This window comes from Ascaphus truei, chromosome 5, assembly GCF_040206685.1.
Source record: "Ascaphus truei isolate aAscTru1 chromosome 5, aAscTru1.hap1, whole genome shotgun sequence".
In the NCBI taxonomy this organism is placed as follows: Eukaryota; Metazoa; Chordata; class Amphibia; order Anura; family Ascaphidae; genus Ascaphus; species Ascaphus truei.
The window spans coordinates 123,056,052-123,070,449 of NC_134487.1; the positions used below are offsets into that span (position 1 = coordinate 123,056,052).

At 43.9% G+C, this 14,398-nt stretch overlaps 1 protein-coding gene across 1 annotated transcript in view; it reads left to right on the forward strand.

Moving 5' to 3' along the window:
• APPL2 (adaptor protein, phosphotyrosine interacting with PH domain and leucine zipper 2) overlaps positions 1-14,398 on the forward strand; it is a 57,730-nt gene that overhangs the window by 20,151 nt on the left and 23,181 nt on the right. The window contains exons 5-8 of the mRNA XM_075600571.1: positions 2,452-2,539; positions 3,312-3,353; positions 3,928-3,986; positions 13,315-13,461. Coding sequence (XP_075456686.1) covers positions 2,452-2,539; positions 3,312-3,353; positions 3,928-3,986; positions 13,315-13,461 — 336 coding nt within the window. The remainder of the gene's footprint in view (positions 1-2,451; positions 2,540-3,311; positions 3,354-3,927; positions 3,987-13,314; positions 13,462-14,398) is intronic.

Consider the following 14,398-nt stretch of genomic DNA (forward strand, 5'->3'; position numbering starts at 1 on the left):
ACCTCAGCAGGAGACGGAGAGCTGGGAGTATTTTATTGGACAAATGGGACCAGTTATAAATTTGTCGATTAAATGAGCAGCTCAAAGAAAGTCAATTAGTTTCCTGGAAAAGACCCTTCAATGCACTTTACATTAACATATATACATTTCACGTAGCAATTATTTTGCTAATCTTGTCTCCCAGTTAGTCTGATTTATATCAGTTGATATAATTCTACAGAATAGACCCATGTTAGGCCGCGCTTATAGTGCACGCAACGGCGACGGGTGATGTCATCCGTTGCCGTCGCCGCAGACGGAAGTTGTATTTCGCTTTCCAGCGACGTCGTAGGTGAGCAGGTCTTTGATTGGTTCAGAGGCTGTCACATGTGACGACAGCCTCTGAAAAATCAAATTTGACCGGCTTCAAAAATTTGCGCCGCCAGCGTCGCTCCGTTGCGCTTACTATAAGCGCACGCGATGGCGGCAATACATCTGTTTTGCCAAGACGTCGCCGGCACTATAAGCGCAGCCTAAGGCCTCGGACATGGTCAAAAAGACCGTGCTGAGGCGCGTTGAGGGGAAACATTATCCCTATCAGCGCGGCTTTAGACGGTGCTTCCGCAGGCGTGCGGAGGCGTGCGGAAATGCAGGAGACAGGCAAGTTTGCCGCTCGTGCAAGCCGGGACGGTCACGTGACTGCCAGAAGCCAATGGCAGTCCGTGACGTCGGCGCCGTGATGTGGCGCGCTAGCCCCGCCTCCCGATCTGCGTCCAGGCCCGCCTCCCTAAAGCCTCCCACCTGGCACACAAGCGCACTCGCTGACGCTCATGCAGGGACAAGAAAAATCTCTTGAGCAGGAGAGCATGAGCGTCAGTGCTGCCCAGCGCCGCTCCCTGCACCATGTCCCAGGCCTAAGGCTAAGGCCCCGCTCCCTCAGTCAGCGCGACCGCACTGCAGACAGGCGGGGCGCTGACAGACACAGACCGCGATATGCGGTCTGTAGGGAGTGGGAGCCGGAGAGGGAGGGGGGCGGGAGAGGGAGGGGGGGCGTGGCTTGAGCGGAGGGACCCGCTACTCTCCCCCCCCCCTCCACGGGCTCGGGCTGGAGCTGCTGATGGAAGGTAATCAAAAGCAACACACACACGCAGGCACTCATATACACACACACACACACACACACACACACACACACACACATAGAGGCAGGCACTCATGCACTCAGGCACACACATACACAAACACAGACAGGCACTCATGCTGCTTTCCCTCCACACTCCTCCCCGCTCCCCGAAGCCTCTCCTCCTCCCGAAGCCTCCCCTCCTCATTGGCTCACAGCCACACCACGTGACGCGTCGACGCTAGGGATTACAAATCTCTTGAATCCCCTAGCGGCTGACGCGTCACAGCGTGTAGTGAGCTGTGCAGCCAGGGGGGACCGGCTCGGGACGATTCCCCTGCTGGTGGGGAACTCTCGTGTGGCCGCCAGCGCCGCCAGGCGCAGCGGGTCCCAGCCCTAAGGCTGCGGCCACGCTGCAGCTGAGAGCGGTGACGTCACCAACTCTCCAAGCATGAGCGCAGGGTGTCCTGCATAATTTTGCAAGCACTAACATTGGGGGCATAGATCAGGGCTATTTCTGTGTAATGTGTGTTTGTGTGGGGCTGTGTTCTGTGTGCATTGACTGCTGCTGAGCGCGCTTCAAAGTCAATTTTGTTTGTCTCCCCAAGCTTGGGAGAGCGTACGTGCACACTCACGAGTGCACGCTGCGTGCGCGTGGCCGTACCAATTGATTTTAATTGCTGTGAGCGTGCCAAGTGCGCTCAGTGGCAGCGTGGACGCAGCCTTATTATTAATTTTCTCTACACTGATTTGGTTTTTGGAACAAGTATCCCATATTCTGTAATTGGTAACTATAGATTAGAAGGAAATGTGTTTGTGTAGAGCTGGTGATGTCTCCATCCCACCTGCACAACAGAACATCACAACATCAATTCTTTCTATGGGATCAGTAACGAGCCTGAACATTATATTTGAAAGTGAAAATTGCTTTCAAACTATGCAATTAATTCTTGTTTGGTGTAATGTGACCATGGGGTGTTTTGTCTTCCAATAGAAAGCAGCATTGAAAAGATTGCAAGCCAACAGGTCACGCACAAAGATAATAAAACTTGAAAGCTACCTTGTGTGGGACATGTTTATTTGGTAGCATGTATAACATCAGCTTTGGCGCTCTGTCTTTAGAAATAGTTTTTTTTCCCCAAAGAATAAATGCTACAAGTATTTTTTCTTAGTAAAGAACTGATTTATTAAAAAAAAACACATGTAAGATATTGTTTGAACGGATTAAGATCAAGTAAATACAAGGGCATTACTGCCAGAAACTTCTCTCTCTCTTTTTTTTTTTTTGGCACAATTGTTGGAAAGAGACCAACATAATGTCAATTGTTTCAAATACTTTCCTCTTTTTCCAGCTTAATGTGCTTCATACAGAGCTTGCAAAACAGCTTGCAGACACCATGGTGCTGCCCTTGGTACAGTTCCGCGAAAAAGACCTCACAGGTAGAGTGACAAATCTAGTACAGCAGAAATTCGGGTTTAAATTAATTGGTCTGTTGTAAATTGTGAAATTGTTTGGTGAATAGTTTACTGGCATTTTTTTTTAATGTAAACTTGTTCAAGATAACTGCTTCAGGGCCCTGATGTCATGCTCGCTTTTGAAAGCTAATCACGTGCAAACCGCTCCCTCTGGGATGTGGACACGATGGAGGAGGAGGATTGTCAAAGTGGCACTGGCTGAAATCAAGTGATCCCAGATGTTCGTGTTACAAATATATTTTCATTCATTTGTTTTGTTTTGTTTTGTTTTATAGAATATTAGCCCTGGTTCTCCTGGAGTTGGATCGTGTTACTTTCACACGCGGTTTTGTCCACAGGAGTTGAATTATTTTCCAGGGGCCGAAAAACATTATGGTCTCCGGGTCATCTTAAATTGGGCCAATAGAAAGCTGCTATGTCATTGCCTCTCTATTTTACGACTTTCCATTGGGTGAACACGGTGGCCATTTTTATTTTTAACCGAGATACAAAAAAAATATAACTTGGGAACTGAGAGAGCAGGATCCATCAGTTAGGGTTATGACTAAAGTAAAGACCTAATATATTTTCTGGGGGATTGCTGCATTAACGGTACAAAACAATACTTAGTGAGGCAATTTTTGCTAAATAAATCAAACTTGAGTACAGTATTGCATCAGCAAACTTTTGTTTCTTAGGATTGTGTAACTGAATTGTGTTGCCTTTGCAAATATCCTTTCCTTCTTTTGTTTTACAGAAGTAAGCACATTAAAAGATCTTTTTCTACTTGCTAGCAATGGTATGTTTGTTTTGTATATACAATGATAATTAAATGTGACATCTGTGTTTATTATAAATCTTTCATAAACGTGTTGCAGTGTTTGAGCACCTAATTCCCTTAGAAACACTGTCCGTTATGAAATGTTCACTAGGTAATTAATTTGAAGAGTGCAGTGGCATTATACTATCATCAATGTGTGATCAGCTTTGCACACAGCACTCTTTCTCTGCTTCCTCTGAACCCTGTGCTGCTGAGTACCAGTAATACGTTTTATCATTTCTAAGAAACTACAAAGAGATGTTGATTTAACCTCTTCATAGCTAGCATCATTAACTATGCGTTATTCCACTTCTCACTATATTCCCCTAGTGGTTAGCAAGTTGCAGCTTTACTAGCCAGTTTCTTGCTTTTTGTGAGGTAACCTTTACCCTATAGGAACTTCTACATGGGAGAGTATTCTTCAAAAATTGTGTCATGTATATAGCTTTAAAACTCCTTTGTACTCCAACGGTCCTAGTTGCAACATTTACATTTATATTCCTTAATGTGATGAATGTTAATTTAAAAAAAAAAAAAAACATTTATCTTTTAGAGCATGATGTGTCCATGGCAAAATACAGCAGACTTCCAAAAAGGAGAGAAAATGAAAAGGTAAACTTTTTCCAAGCTCTTAGAAGTAGGATAGTTCAGATCTTTGCATCACAGTCTATATAGCATCTCTCGATGTTGTTCACAATATATTTCAGTTGCAAGTACTAGTAAAGCTGCATTAGCCTTTCATCTTTTTACAAACTGAAGCACAACATTGGTAAAATAGGGGTGCACATTTATCATAAGGGTATGTGCTGCAGGTATGAGATGGAAATCTATACCCCATGGGGACTGGAATAAGGGTGCGATGAGATGGAAATCTATACCCCATGGAGACTGGAATAAGGGTGCGATGAGATGGAAATCTATTCCCCATGGAGACTGGAATAAGGGTGCGATGAGATGGAAATCTATTCCCCATGGAGACTGGAATAAGAGTGCGATGAGATGGAAATCTATACCCCATGGAGACTGGAATAAGAGTGCGATGAGATGGGAATCTATACCCCATGGAGACTGGAATAAGGGTGCGATGAGATGGGAATCTATACCCCATGGGGACTGGAACAAGGGTGCGATGAGATGGAAATCTAAACCCATGGAGACTGGAATAAGGGTGCGATGAGATGGAAATCTATACCCCATGGAGACTGGAATAAGGGTGCGATGAGATGGAAATCTATACCCCATGGAGACTGGAATAAGAGTGCGATGAGATGGGAATCTATACCCCATGGAGACTGGAATAAGGGTGCGATGAGATGGGAATCTATACCCCATGGAGACTGGAATAAGGGTGCGATGAGATGGAAATCTAAACCCCATGGAGACTGGAATAAGGGTGCGGTGAGATGGAAATCTATACCCCATGGGGACTGGAACAAGGGTGCGATGAGATGGAAATCTAAACCCCATGGAGACTGGAATAAGGGTGTGATGAGATGGAAATCTAAACCCCATGGAGACTAGAATAAGGGTGCGATGAGATGGGAATCTATACCTCATGGAGACTGGAATAAGGGTGCGATGAGATGGGAATCTATACCCCATGGAGACTGGAATAAGAGTGCGATGAGATGGGAATCTATACCCCATAGAGACTGGAATAAGAGTGCGATGAGATACCCCATGGAGACTGGAATAAGGGTGCGATGAGATGGGAATCTATACCCCATGGAGACTGGAACAAGGGTGCGATGAGATGGAAATCTAAACCCATGGAGACTGGAATAAGGGTGCGATGAGATGGGAATCTAAACCCATGGAGACTGGAATAAGGGTGCGATGAGATGGGAATCTAAACCCCATGGGGACTGGAATAAGGGTGCGATGAGATGGAAATCTATACCCATGGAGACTGGAATAAGGGTGCGGTGAGATGGAAATCTATACCCCATGGGGACTGTAACAAGGGTGCGATGAGATGGAAATCTAAACCCCATGGAGACTGGAATAAGGGTGCGATGAGATGGAAATCTATACCCCGTGGAGACTGGAATAAGAGTGCGATGAGATGGGAATCTATACCCCATGGAGACTGGAATAAGAGTGCGATGAGATGGGAACCTATACCCCATGGAGACTGGAATAAGGGTGCGATGAGATGGGAATCTATACCCCACGGGGACTGGAACAAGGGTGCGATGAGATGGAAATCTAAACCCATGGAGACTGGAATAAGGGTGCGATGAGATGGGAATCTAAACCCCATGGGGACTGGAATAAGGGTGGGATGAGATGGAAATCTATACTCTATGGGGACTGGAATAAGGGTGCGATGAGATGGAAATCTAAACCCCATGGGGACTGGAATAAGGGTGCGATGAGATGGAAATCTATACCCCATGGAGACTGGAATAAGGGTGCGGTGAGATGGAAATCTATACCCCATGGGGACTGGAACAAGGGTGCGATGAGATGGAAATCTATACCCCATGGAGACTGGAATAAGGGTGCGGTGAGATGGAAATCTATACCCCATGGGGACTGGAACAAGGGTGCGATGAGATGGAAATCTAAACCCCATGGGGACTGGAATAAGGGTGCGATGAGATGGAAATCTAAACCCCATGGAGACTGGAATAAGAGTGCGATGAGATGGGAAACTATACCCCATGGAGACTGGAATAAGAGTGCGATGAGATGGGAACCTATACCCCATGGAGACTGGAATAAGGGTGCGATGAGATGGGAATCTATACCCCACGGGGACTGGAACAAGGGTGCGATGAGATGGAAATCTAAACCCATGGAGACTGAAATAAGGGTGCGATGAGATGGGAATCTAAACCCCATGGGGACTGGAATAAGGGTGCGATGAGATGGAAATCTATACTCTATGGGGACTGGAATTAATGAGGTCGTGAATCTCACTATATCAGGGTCTCTCTCTCTTCAGTCACTTGCTCCAAATTCAATCATGCATGCGCTAGCTCACTAAGAAAGACTCTGACACAAGGTTCAGCTTCAATCTCAGTACATGCGTTATCCCCGGGGGCAACACAGGAACTGCCGAGTTTTTGTATTACAATCTATTTATATCAAAGTAGGCTAACACTAGCCAATCATTCAATGCCACACCTATTATGCGGCAAAGCTTATCCAATTATTACATTAGTTAGTAGAAAAAAGGCACAATGGGGGCGGGGGTCTTGTCGGCTGATGCAAGTTTCACAGGAATGCCGTGTGTCCTTGCTTTCTGAAGTTATGTTTCGTTTTCTCTGTAATCAGTCGGCTTTAGGTCACTTTGCTACTTCCTTATTGCGTGGGCGTGGGCGAGAGTCTGTGCAAGCGGAATTTCACAGTCACCTCGGATAGAAAACAGTATTAGTAAAAAAGCACAGCAAACAGATATAAGATGGAGACGAGTGGTTTCTATAAAGCATAGAGATATGATCTCCCATATTCTATCCTTCACAGTCCCCCCTAGAAACCACGAGACAAACATAATCTTATAAAAGTATTAAAAAAACTAAACCAAAAAGGATATACTTTCCCTATGACTAATCTTAACCTTAGAAAAACTACCTGAGGGTGTTGGTCGGCTGTTCATGAGCTTCTCTCATCCCCGACAACTGCTTGCTCGCTAAACTCGAAGACCTACAGAACATACACAAGGAGTCCCTTCCCTACCGACAAACAAACTAGGGTCTGGGAACTTGATTGGTCACCCCTGTCACTCCAGAGTACTATAGTGGACTGGTCTTATGTTCTCTCGTTTTTGTAATGGCATATTTTCATAACATTGGCACATTGCTCTTGTTCTCAAGGTTTTTGGCTTAGCTGAACCGCTCAATATCAATTGGAACTTCAGAAGAAAAAAAATGTATTTTAAACTAACATTCATTCCAACTTTCATACAGACAATAGACAATATCAGGCACCTAAGATGGATGCTGACTCAAAATGGTTGCTTAGATCCCAGTGCTGTTATGTCAGACCCCCCCCTCTTACGTCATATTCTCACTCTGTCACTCCCTCCTTTTTATTCTTAAAACATAGCTTTTGAGAATAAAGTTCATGATGATAGTCCAGGGATAACTTCAGAGGACAAGGGCGCGTGCCCTTCACTGTCATAGTCTCGTAAGGCGCTGCGGCCAATATGTCTTTTGATGAATTGAATAACTGTAGTCAGCATCTTCTTTCTTCACGGTACTGCTGTTTTCTGGCATCTGTAAAGAGTGGCATCCGATTGGGGGAGGGGGTCGCACACCTGTGGATCATACCTTTGCAACACGTGACACACACATATATGACAACAAGTAACACTCCCAAACACATCAAAACATTCAAAAAAAATTGCTCCAAGTGATCTAAGCCATTCACCTAACCCCAAGGGTGATAATCTGTCACTTCCCTTTGTAAACCTCTTTTGAATCTCTTGTATTTAATCTAGTTCATGCTGCACATTGCTACACTGATCTGAAATAAAAACACAACATTGTTCCTCAATTAGGACACATACCCCTCCTTTTGAAGCTAAAACATAGTCTAAAGCAATTCTGTTTTGTAAGGCCATAAGCCTGATCTGAACCTGTTCTTGGATTTTCAGAATCATCACAACATTCTATTACTGAGAATTGAGGGGGTTTGGTATCTGTGGAAGCTAATGCATGATCCTCACCCCTGCACGCATTGCATACATCAATCACTCAGAATATCAGAACAGACGATGTCTGCGATGGTCAACATGGCTGACTTATGATCCTTTCCTTGTGGCTGACACACGCCCCTGGGTGACCCCCTCCTTTCGGTGGAGGTGCAACACACTTCTGGATCAAAGTTTTGCTGCACATGACACATACATAGAGAGTGAAGAGTACTGCCAAAACACATACAAGAGCTTTCACAAGCCACGCTTCCAGGAAACCAATCCTCCCATCAAGGCTCAATTCTACATACACCTTAAATTTCTAACTTAACACACTCTAAAGAATAAAAATATTGAGTCTCTGAAAAATGAAATGTTCTGATAAAACCTGGCCTTAGCCTGGTGTCTTATTTTCCTCGTTGGTTAACGGTTAGAGTTTTGACTCGGCAAGACGTTAACTTGATGCGGCTGTACTTTAGGTGACTTTGGTCTTTGGTGGCGCTGGAACGTTTGGTGGAGCTGGAACGAGCTTTACTGTACTTTGGGTCCAGGAAAATGACTTTGCTACTTTGACTTTGCTGTATTGGTGGTTACTTTAGGCCTTTTCACCTGGGATGAAAAGCATGCTTGCGCAGGAAATATGTGACTATTAACCCCATCTCGAGTAGGTGCACTTTCAACGTTGCCTAGAGAGACTCAAAAAATGTATTAGTTGCATACAACTTATTGTTTTATTATCAATAATATGGTCCTTAATTCGTTCCTTTGGACTGCTGATAGTCATAAGTCATCCCATATGTGTCTCATAGGGAGATAATTTATACCTAGGACTAAATTCTTGTATCAATGTGTTTACTCCTGTCTTAGCATCCACATATAGACAGAGGTATTCCCTATTAATGTTCCTCAAATTAAAACTAAGTAGCCAATGTGAACTTGACTTTGATACAATCTAAGTTCCTGAAACTTTGGGGCCTCATCCCTTGCTAACCACTTGTTTCCATAATTAATTCTATCCTGTCTGCAGGCCATATCCCTAAGACCTGGGAAACTACCAGAGTTTGTCCCAATCTTCAAAAGTGGGGACAAAAAACACTGTCTCAAACTACAGGCCAATCTCTCTTCTCCCAATACTATCCACTGTTATGGAAAAATATTCCCTCCCAATTTAAGCAATTATTTTACCCATACAAATTTCCCTAGCCAATCCCTATCTGGCTTTTACCCCAAACACTCCACTGTAACTATTCTGCTAAGAAATTGAAATGCCTTCTACATAATGCATACCTTATTCACTTATGTAACTGCTTTTGAAACGATGTATCCCCTGTATTTAACCCTATACACACGACACACCCACAAATGAGAGGTGACTCCCAAATTCACCACTTCCTGGCAAACCCATTCTAGATTAAACAGCAATTTATACAATAACCACTGCTTACGGACACCTTTGGAAAAAATAAATGGTTAAAAGTTATAACATACATCACATATTCAGTTAATAGACAAATGATTTTGTATAAGACTTCACACTAATGTCTTGCTTTATATAATCTCTTTGCACAGTGCTGAGCACATGGTCAGCTTTATAATTTTAAAGACACTCTGCATATTCATCTGACTAAAGAAAAAAATATTTTCTATAAGACTTGTTTCCGGGCAAAGAGCCATCTTGTTTCTGGGCGTTTCGCCAATTGACCCTGAAAAGATAAAATAAAGGTACACCACAGCTTCTTCCTGAAAAATAATAATTATTAGCTTGGAACTTTTGCTTAAAGTTTAAATACATGGAGCTTTATCCAGAGCCCTAAGAACTACATTTTTTATGACCTTTCAAAAATTAACCAACAGGCTTTTATATAGCTGAGGTTTATATAACTTCTTAACACACAAATAATGTCACACGCTCATACTATTTCCCTACACTCAGTTTTTTTAATGCTTTCTGTTTTGAACTTTTATAGTTTCACTGACTTCATTCACTACAAATTTATGCTATCCTGTTGCAATTCTGTCCTTTCTCAAGCTACACAAACCTATTTCTCTCCATTAGTCAACACTCACAAGTCTAACCCTCACTAACTCTTCCTTCATCTCACCTCAGGACTTTTCTGACTATTTTGAGGATATGGAGGGGGAGGGTCAACTTTAAGGGTAGAAGGTGTAGTTTTGTCACTTTCGGGTACTTTCATATAACAGTAACTTTTCTTATCTTTCCCTCCACATTCTATTTCAGTGAAACCTTCCTTTTGAAGCTCAATAGCCACACTCAAAAATTTCTCAGCATTCTCCCACAATCCTCCATCTTTCAACATTCCTTTACATGCCTGGATTCTATCTTTCAACATTTTTGGTTGCAACCTTCCCGTAGAGGGTAAATCCAATATTTTAAACAACAATTTACATTTCTAGGAGACTCTTGTCTTCCAGCGTTCCCCGTGATTCTGATATCATTTTAGACCATATGCTGGGTTGTAACCTCCCCGAGGACGGGACTCCAGCCAGTTTATACAGATTAGCAGCATTTTTGATATATTTCTTTCCTTCTCGAGTGCGGACTAAATCTAGTGCTGTCTGTGCCCCTGTGGGCAACACATGTTTTTTCTTAAATAAGTGCAACATCTCTGAATTCTCTGTTCGTCCCACTAATATCTCGTGGCCGGTCCTGTGTCACCGTCTCGAGGGAACCACTGGTTGGGTTACCGCCCTCAGACGTTGGGTCCCTGACCCCAGACACCCGGTACCGGAGACAGAGTACTATCTCTACGTCTCGAGGGAACCACTTTTCCAGGTTACCGCCCTCAGAGCATCAGTGCCTGTCCTGTTCCCCTTTACTGGGCTGACAGCCTGCACTTCTCGGTGCCTGTCCTGTTCCCCTTTACTGGGCTGACAGCCTGCACTCTCATTCAGGGATTTTGCAATTACTGGTCAGAAAATCAATCAGACAACCCGCAGTCTATCTCCCATTACTACCCACTCGGTCACCTAAATTCCCAACACTAATGCATTAATACACCTACATATACGACCTCCAGTCAGTCGACAAAAATCCCACTCCACTTCGGGCTCCCACTTGCGGCACTGACTAGCATATATAACATGTAAACATTCGTACAATTTAGCAACTTATAGGTGACCACAAGCAACTGAAGAGTATGATATTTTTAACAGTTCTAAACAGAGCGCGACTCTAAAGATCACACCGTTGTATCACATCAACGTGAGTGAAAGACCTAAACAGATTATACTACCTAGGCAGCAACCCACCGACTTGTCATAGGCAAGATAACACACAAATTGTATGCAAGAGCTTACCTTGACAATGAGGGTGATCAGTCCTCGGTTCGGTGTGTCACGGTCTCTGCAGCAAAATCAGCGACAGGTCAGTCTCTCGTGGTGAGCCGGAGTCACTCTCCCCCCCTTTCACGTTGGGCGCCAAATAATGAGGTCGTGAATCTCACTATATCAGGGTCTCTCTCTCTTCAGTCACTTGCTCCAAATTCAATCATGCATGCGCTAGCTCACTAAGAAAGACTCTGACACAAGGTTCAGCTTCAATCTCAGTACATGCGTTATCCCCGGGGGCAACACAGGAACTGCCGAGTTTTTGTATTACAATCTATTTATATCAAAGTAGGCTAACACTAGCCAATCATTCAATGCCACACCTATTATGCGGCAAAGCTTATCCAATTATTACATTAGTTAGTAGAAAAAAGGCACAATGGGGGCGGGGGTCTTGTCGGCTGATGCAAGTTTCACAGGAATGCCGTGTGTCCTTGCTTTCTGAAGTTATGTTTCGTTTTCTCTGTAATCAGTCGGCTTTAGGTCACTTTGCTACTTCCTTATTGCGTGGGCGTGGGCGAGAGTCTGTGCAAGCGGAATTTCACAGTCACCTCGGATAGAAAACAGTATTAGTAAAAAAGCACAGCAAACAGATATAAGATGGAGACGAGTGGTTTCTATAAAGCATAGAGATATGATCTCCCATATTCTATCCTTCACAGAATAAGGGTGCGATGAGATGGAAATCTAAACCCCATGGGGACTGGAATAAGGGTGCGATGAGATGGAAATCTATACCCCATGGAGACTGGAATAAGGGTGCGGTGAGATGGAAATCTATACCCCATGGGGACTGGAACAAGGGTGCGATGAGATGGAAATCTAAACCCCATGGGGACTGGAATAAGGGTGCGATGAGATGGAAATCTAAACCCCATGGAGACTGGAATAAGAGTGCGATGAGATGGGAATCTATACCTCATGGAGACTGGAATAAGGGTGCGATGAGATGGAAATCTAAACCCCAGAGCATGGGGAATGGAACTAAGGGGGCGCTGCCGCCGCTCCCACCCCTGGGTTTATATGTTTTTACATAATTGGATATGTATTTAATTGTAACTGTCATATGTGCAACTGCACCACTCAAAAAATTGTTCCTGCAAGCCTGCCCCAGAGAGATCAGTCTCTAAGGCTGCATCCATAGAAGGACAAGCAGCGCTGAGGCGTGCTCAGGCTTTGGAGTTTTCAGCCGAGCGCCAAGCTGTTTTTCAGCACGCTGTCGGCTGAAAACATCCAATCAGCCTTAAGCAGCGTCAACGTTACTGCGCCGTGACGTCGGCGCTGTGACATGGACGTCAGTGCGTCAGGGGCGATTGGCCCAGCGACGTCACTGCCCCGCCTCCAACCACCTCAACCCGGCTCCCTTCGTGCACGCTGGCTCGCCGGCAAGTCCATGCAATCGCGCTGACTGAAGCAGACGAGCCTCAGCGTTAGCGCGCCTCCGCTCTCCCCACACCTCTATGGCCCGGGCCTAAGGCTTAGTTTGTAGTCTGCCAAGAACGATCCTACAACCATGATTTGTTAGCTTGACAATGTTATGTGCTACCTTCAGTAATAATACTGGGAATGTGTAAGCCATGTGTATATTTAATTTAAAAAATGCTTTAATGATTTTCCTGAATGCAGAAGATAAACATGCCCATAGCTCTCAAATGGTAGTGCAGTAACATGGAAAGATCTTAACTTGGAGAGATGGGGGATAGGGCCACCTAATCTACCAATCATCCTTACTTTAACATGTCCGTCTGGTCTTCTTTTCAGTCTTCATTTCCCCAATCCGCAAGACACATCTGAGCCATGCCCCATCATGTTTGCATTCGTATTTTAGTAAGAAATGTTGCCCCTGCAACTCTGCAAACACATCAACATCTGTCATTCTTTGAACAGACTCAAAGTATGGTTTTATTACTGAATACATAAATATCAATTTATATGATTATTTTTTTCCAGCTAAAGGCTGAAGTTGCAAGAGAAGTGGCTAATGCAAGGAGAAAACAGCACCTCTCATCCTTACAATACTATTGTGCCTTAAACGCTCTTCAATACCGAAAGAGAACTGCAATGTTGGACCCTATACTTGGATGTACTCAAGGACAGGTAGGGCTGTAATTGTCATGCCAATCATTGGACTTCAAAAACAAATGCTGGTTTGTATCAGTGGCATGCAAATACACTACTTTAAGAGCCACTATGGGTTTTTTATGTGTTTTTTATGTAAGAAAATAGTACAGTAAATGTGGGCCGATATGACAAAGGTTTGGCATTTGTTCAACAAATGAAAATGTCACGGTAGCATATGCAGATGTCTATGATAGGACTGCAACCCTGCTTTTCACCATTTTTCATACAGTGTTACTCACAGACAGCGGTTTTGACCTTTTGGGTCTCATCAGTGTGAGGCTGGTTATACTGGCTTTGCAATGTGAAGCTGGATAGGTTTCAACCGCACCTTAAATAAAATATGGTGTTATGGTGGGTTAAAAAAGTGACAAAATCCCTCCACAGTATAGCATACAGTAAATGAAAATATCACTAGTGAGCACATTCACATGTCTCAGACAGGTCTGCAGCCCTGCATTTCCTAATTATCTCTTAGAATACAGTGCTTTCACTGCAGCAAGGGATTCTGGGAAATTACATGCAAATGAGCACACTGTCAGCTTTTGCTTCAAATCCATTTTGACATGGACTCTTATAAGCGTATGCCTGCTGCATTACGCAGATTTTCAGCACAGCCTGAGTTAAAGTGCATAGCTAGTAACCCTACTCACAGACAGTTGTTCCAACCTTTTGAGTCTCATCAGTGTGAGGCTGGTTTGACATGTGAGGCATTTTGTTCAATAAATACATCACCCTTCTTTTGAATTCAAATGCACGTAATTCCTTTAAATAATATATGGATTGTAGGTTACAAAATCAATATTTTGGAAATTATAGAGGTTGCTGGTTTCTGTAAATCAGTACCCATATCTCGTTATTGTGTATCCCATATGCCATCACGAACTATAAACTTATCAGGGGTCTTGTTTGTCAA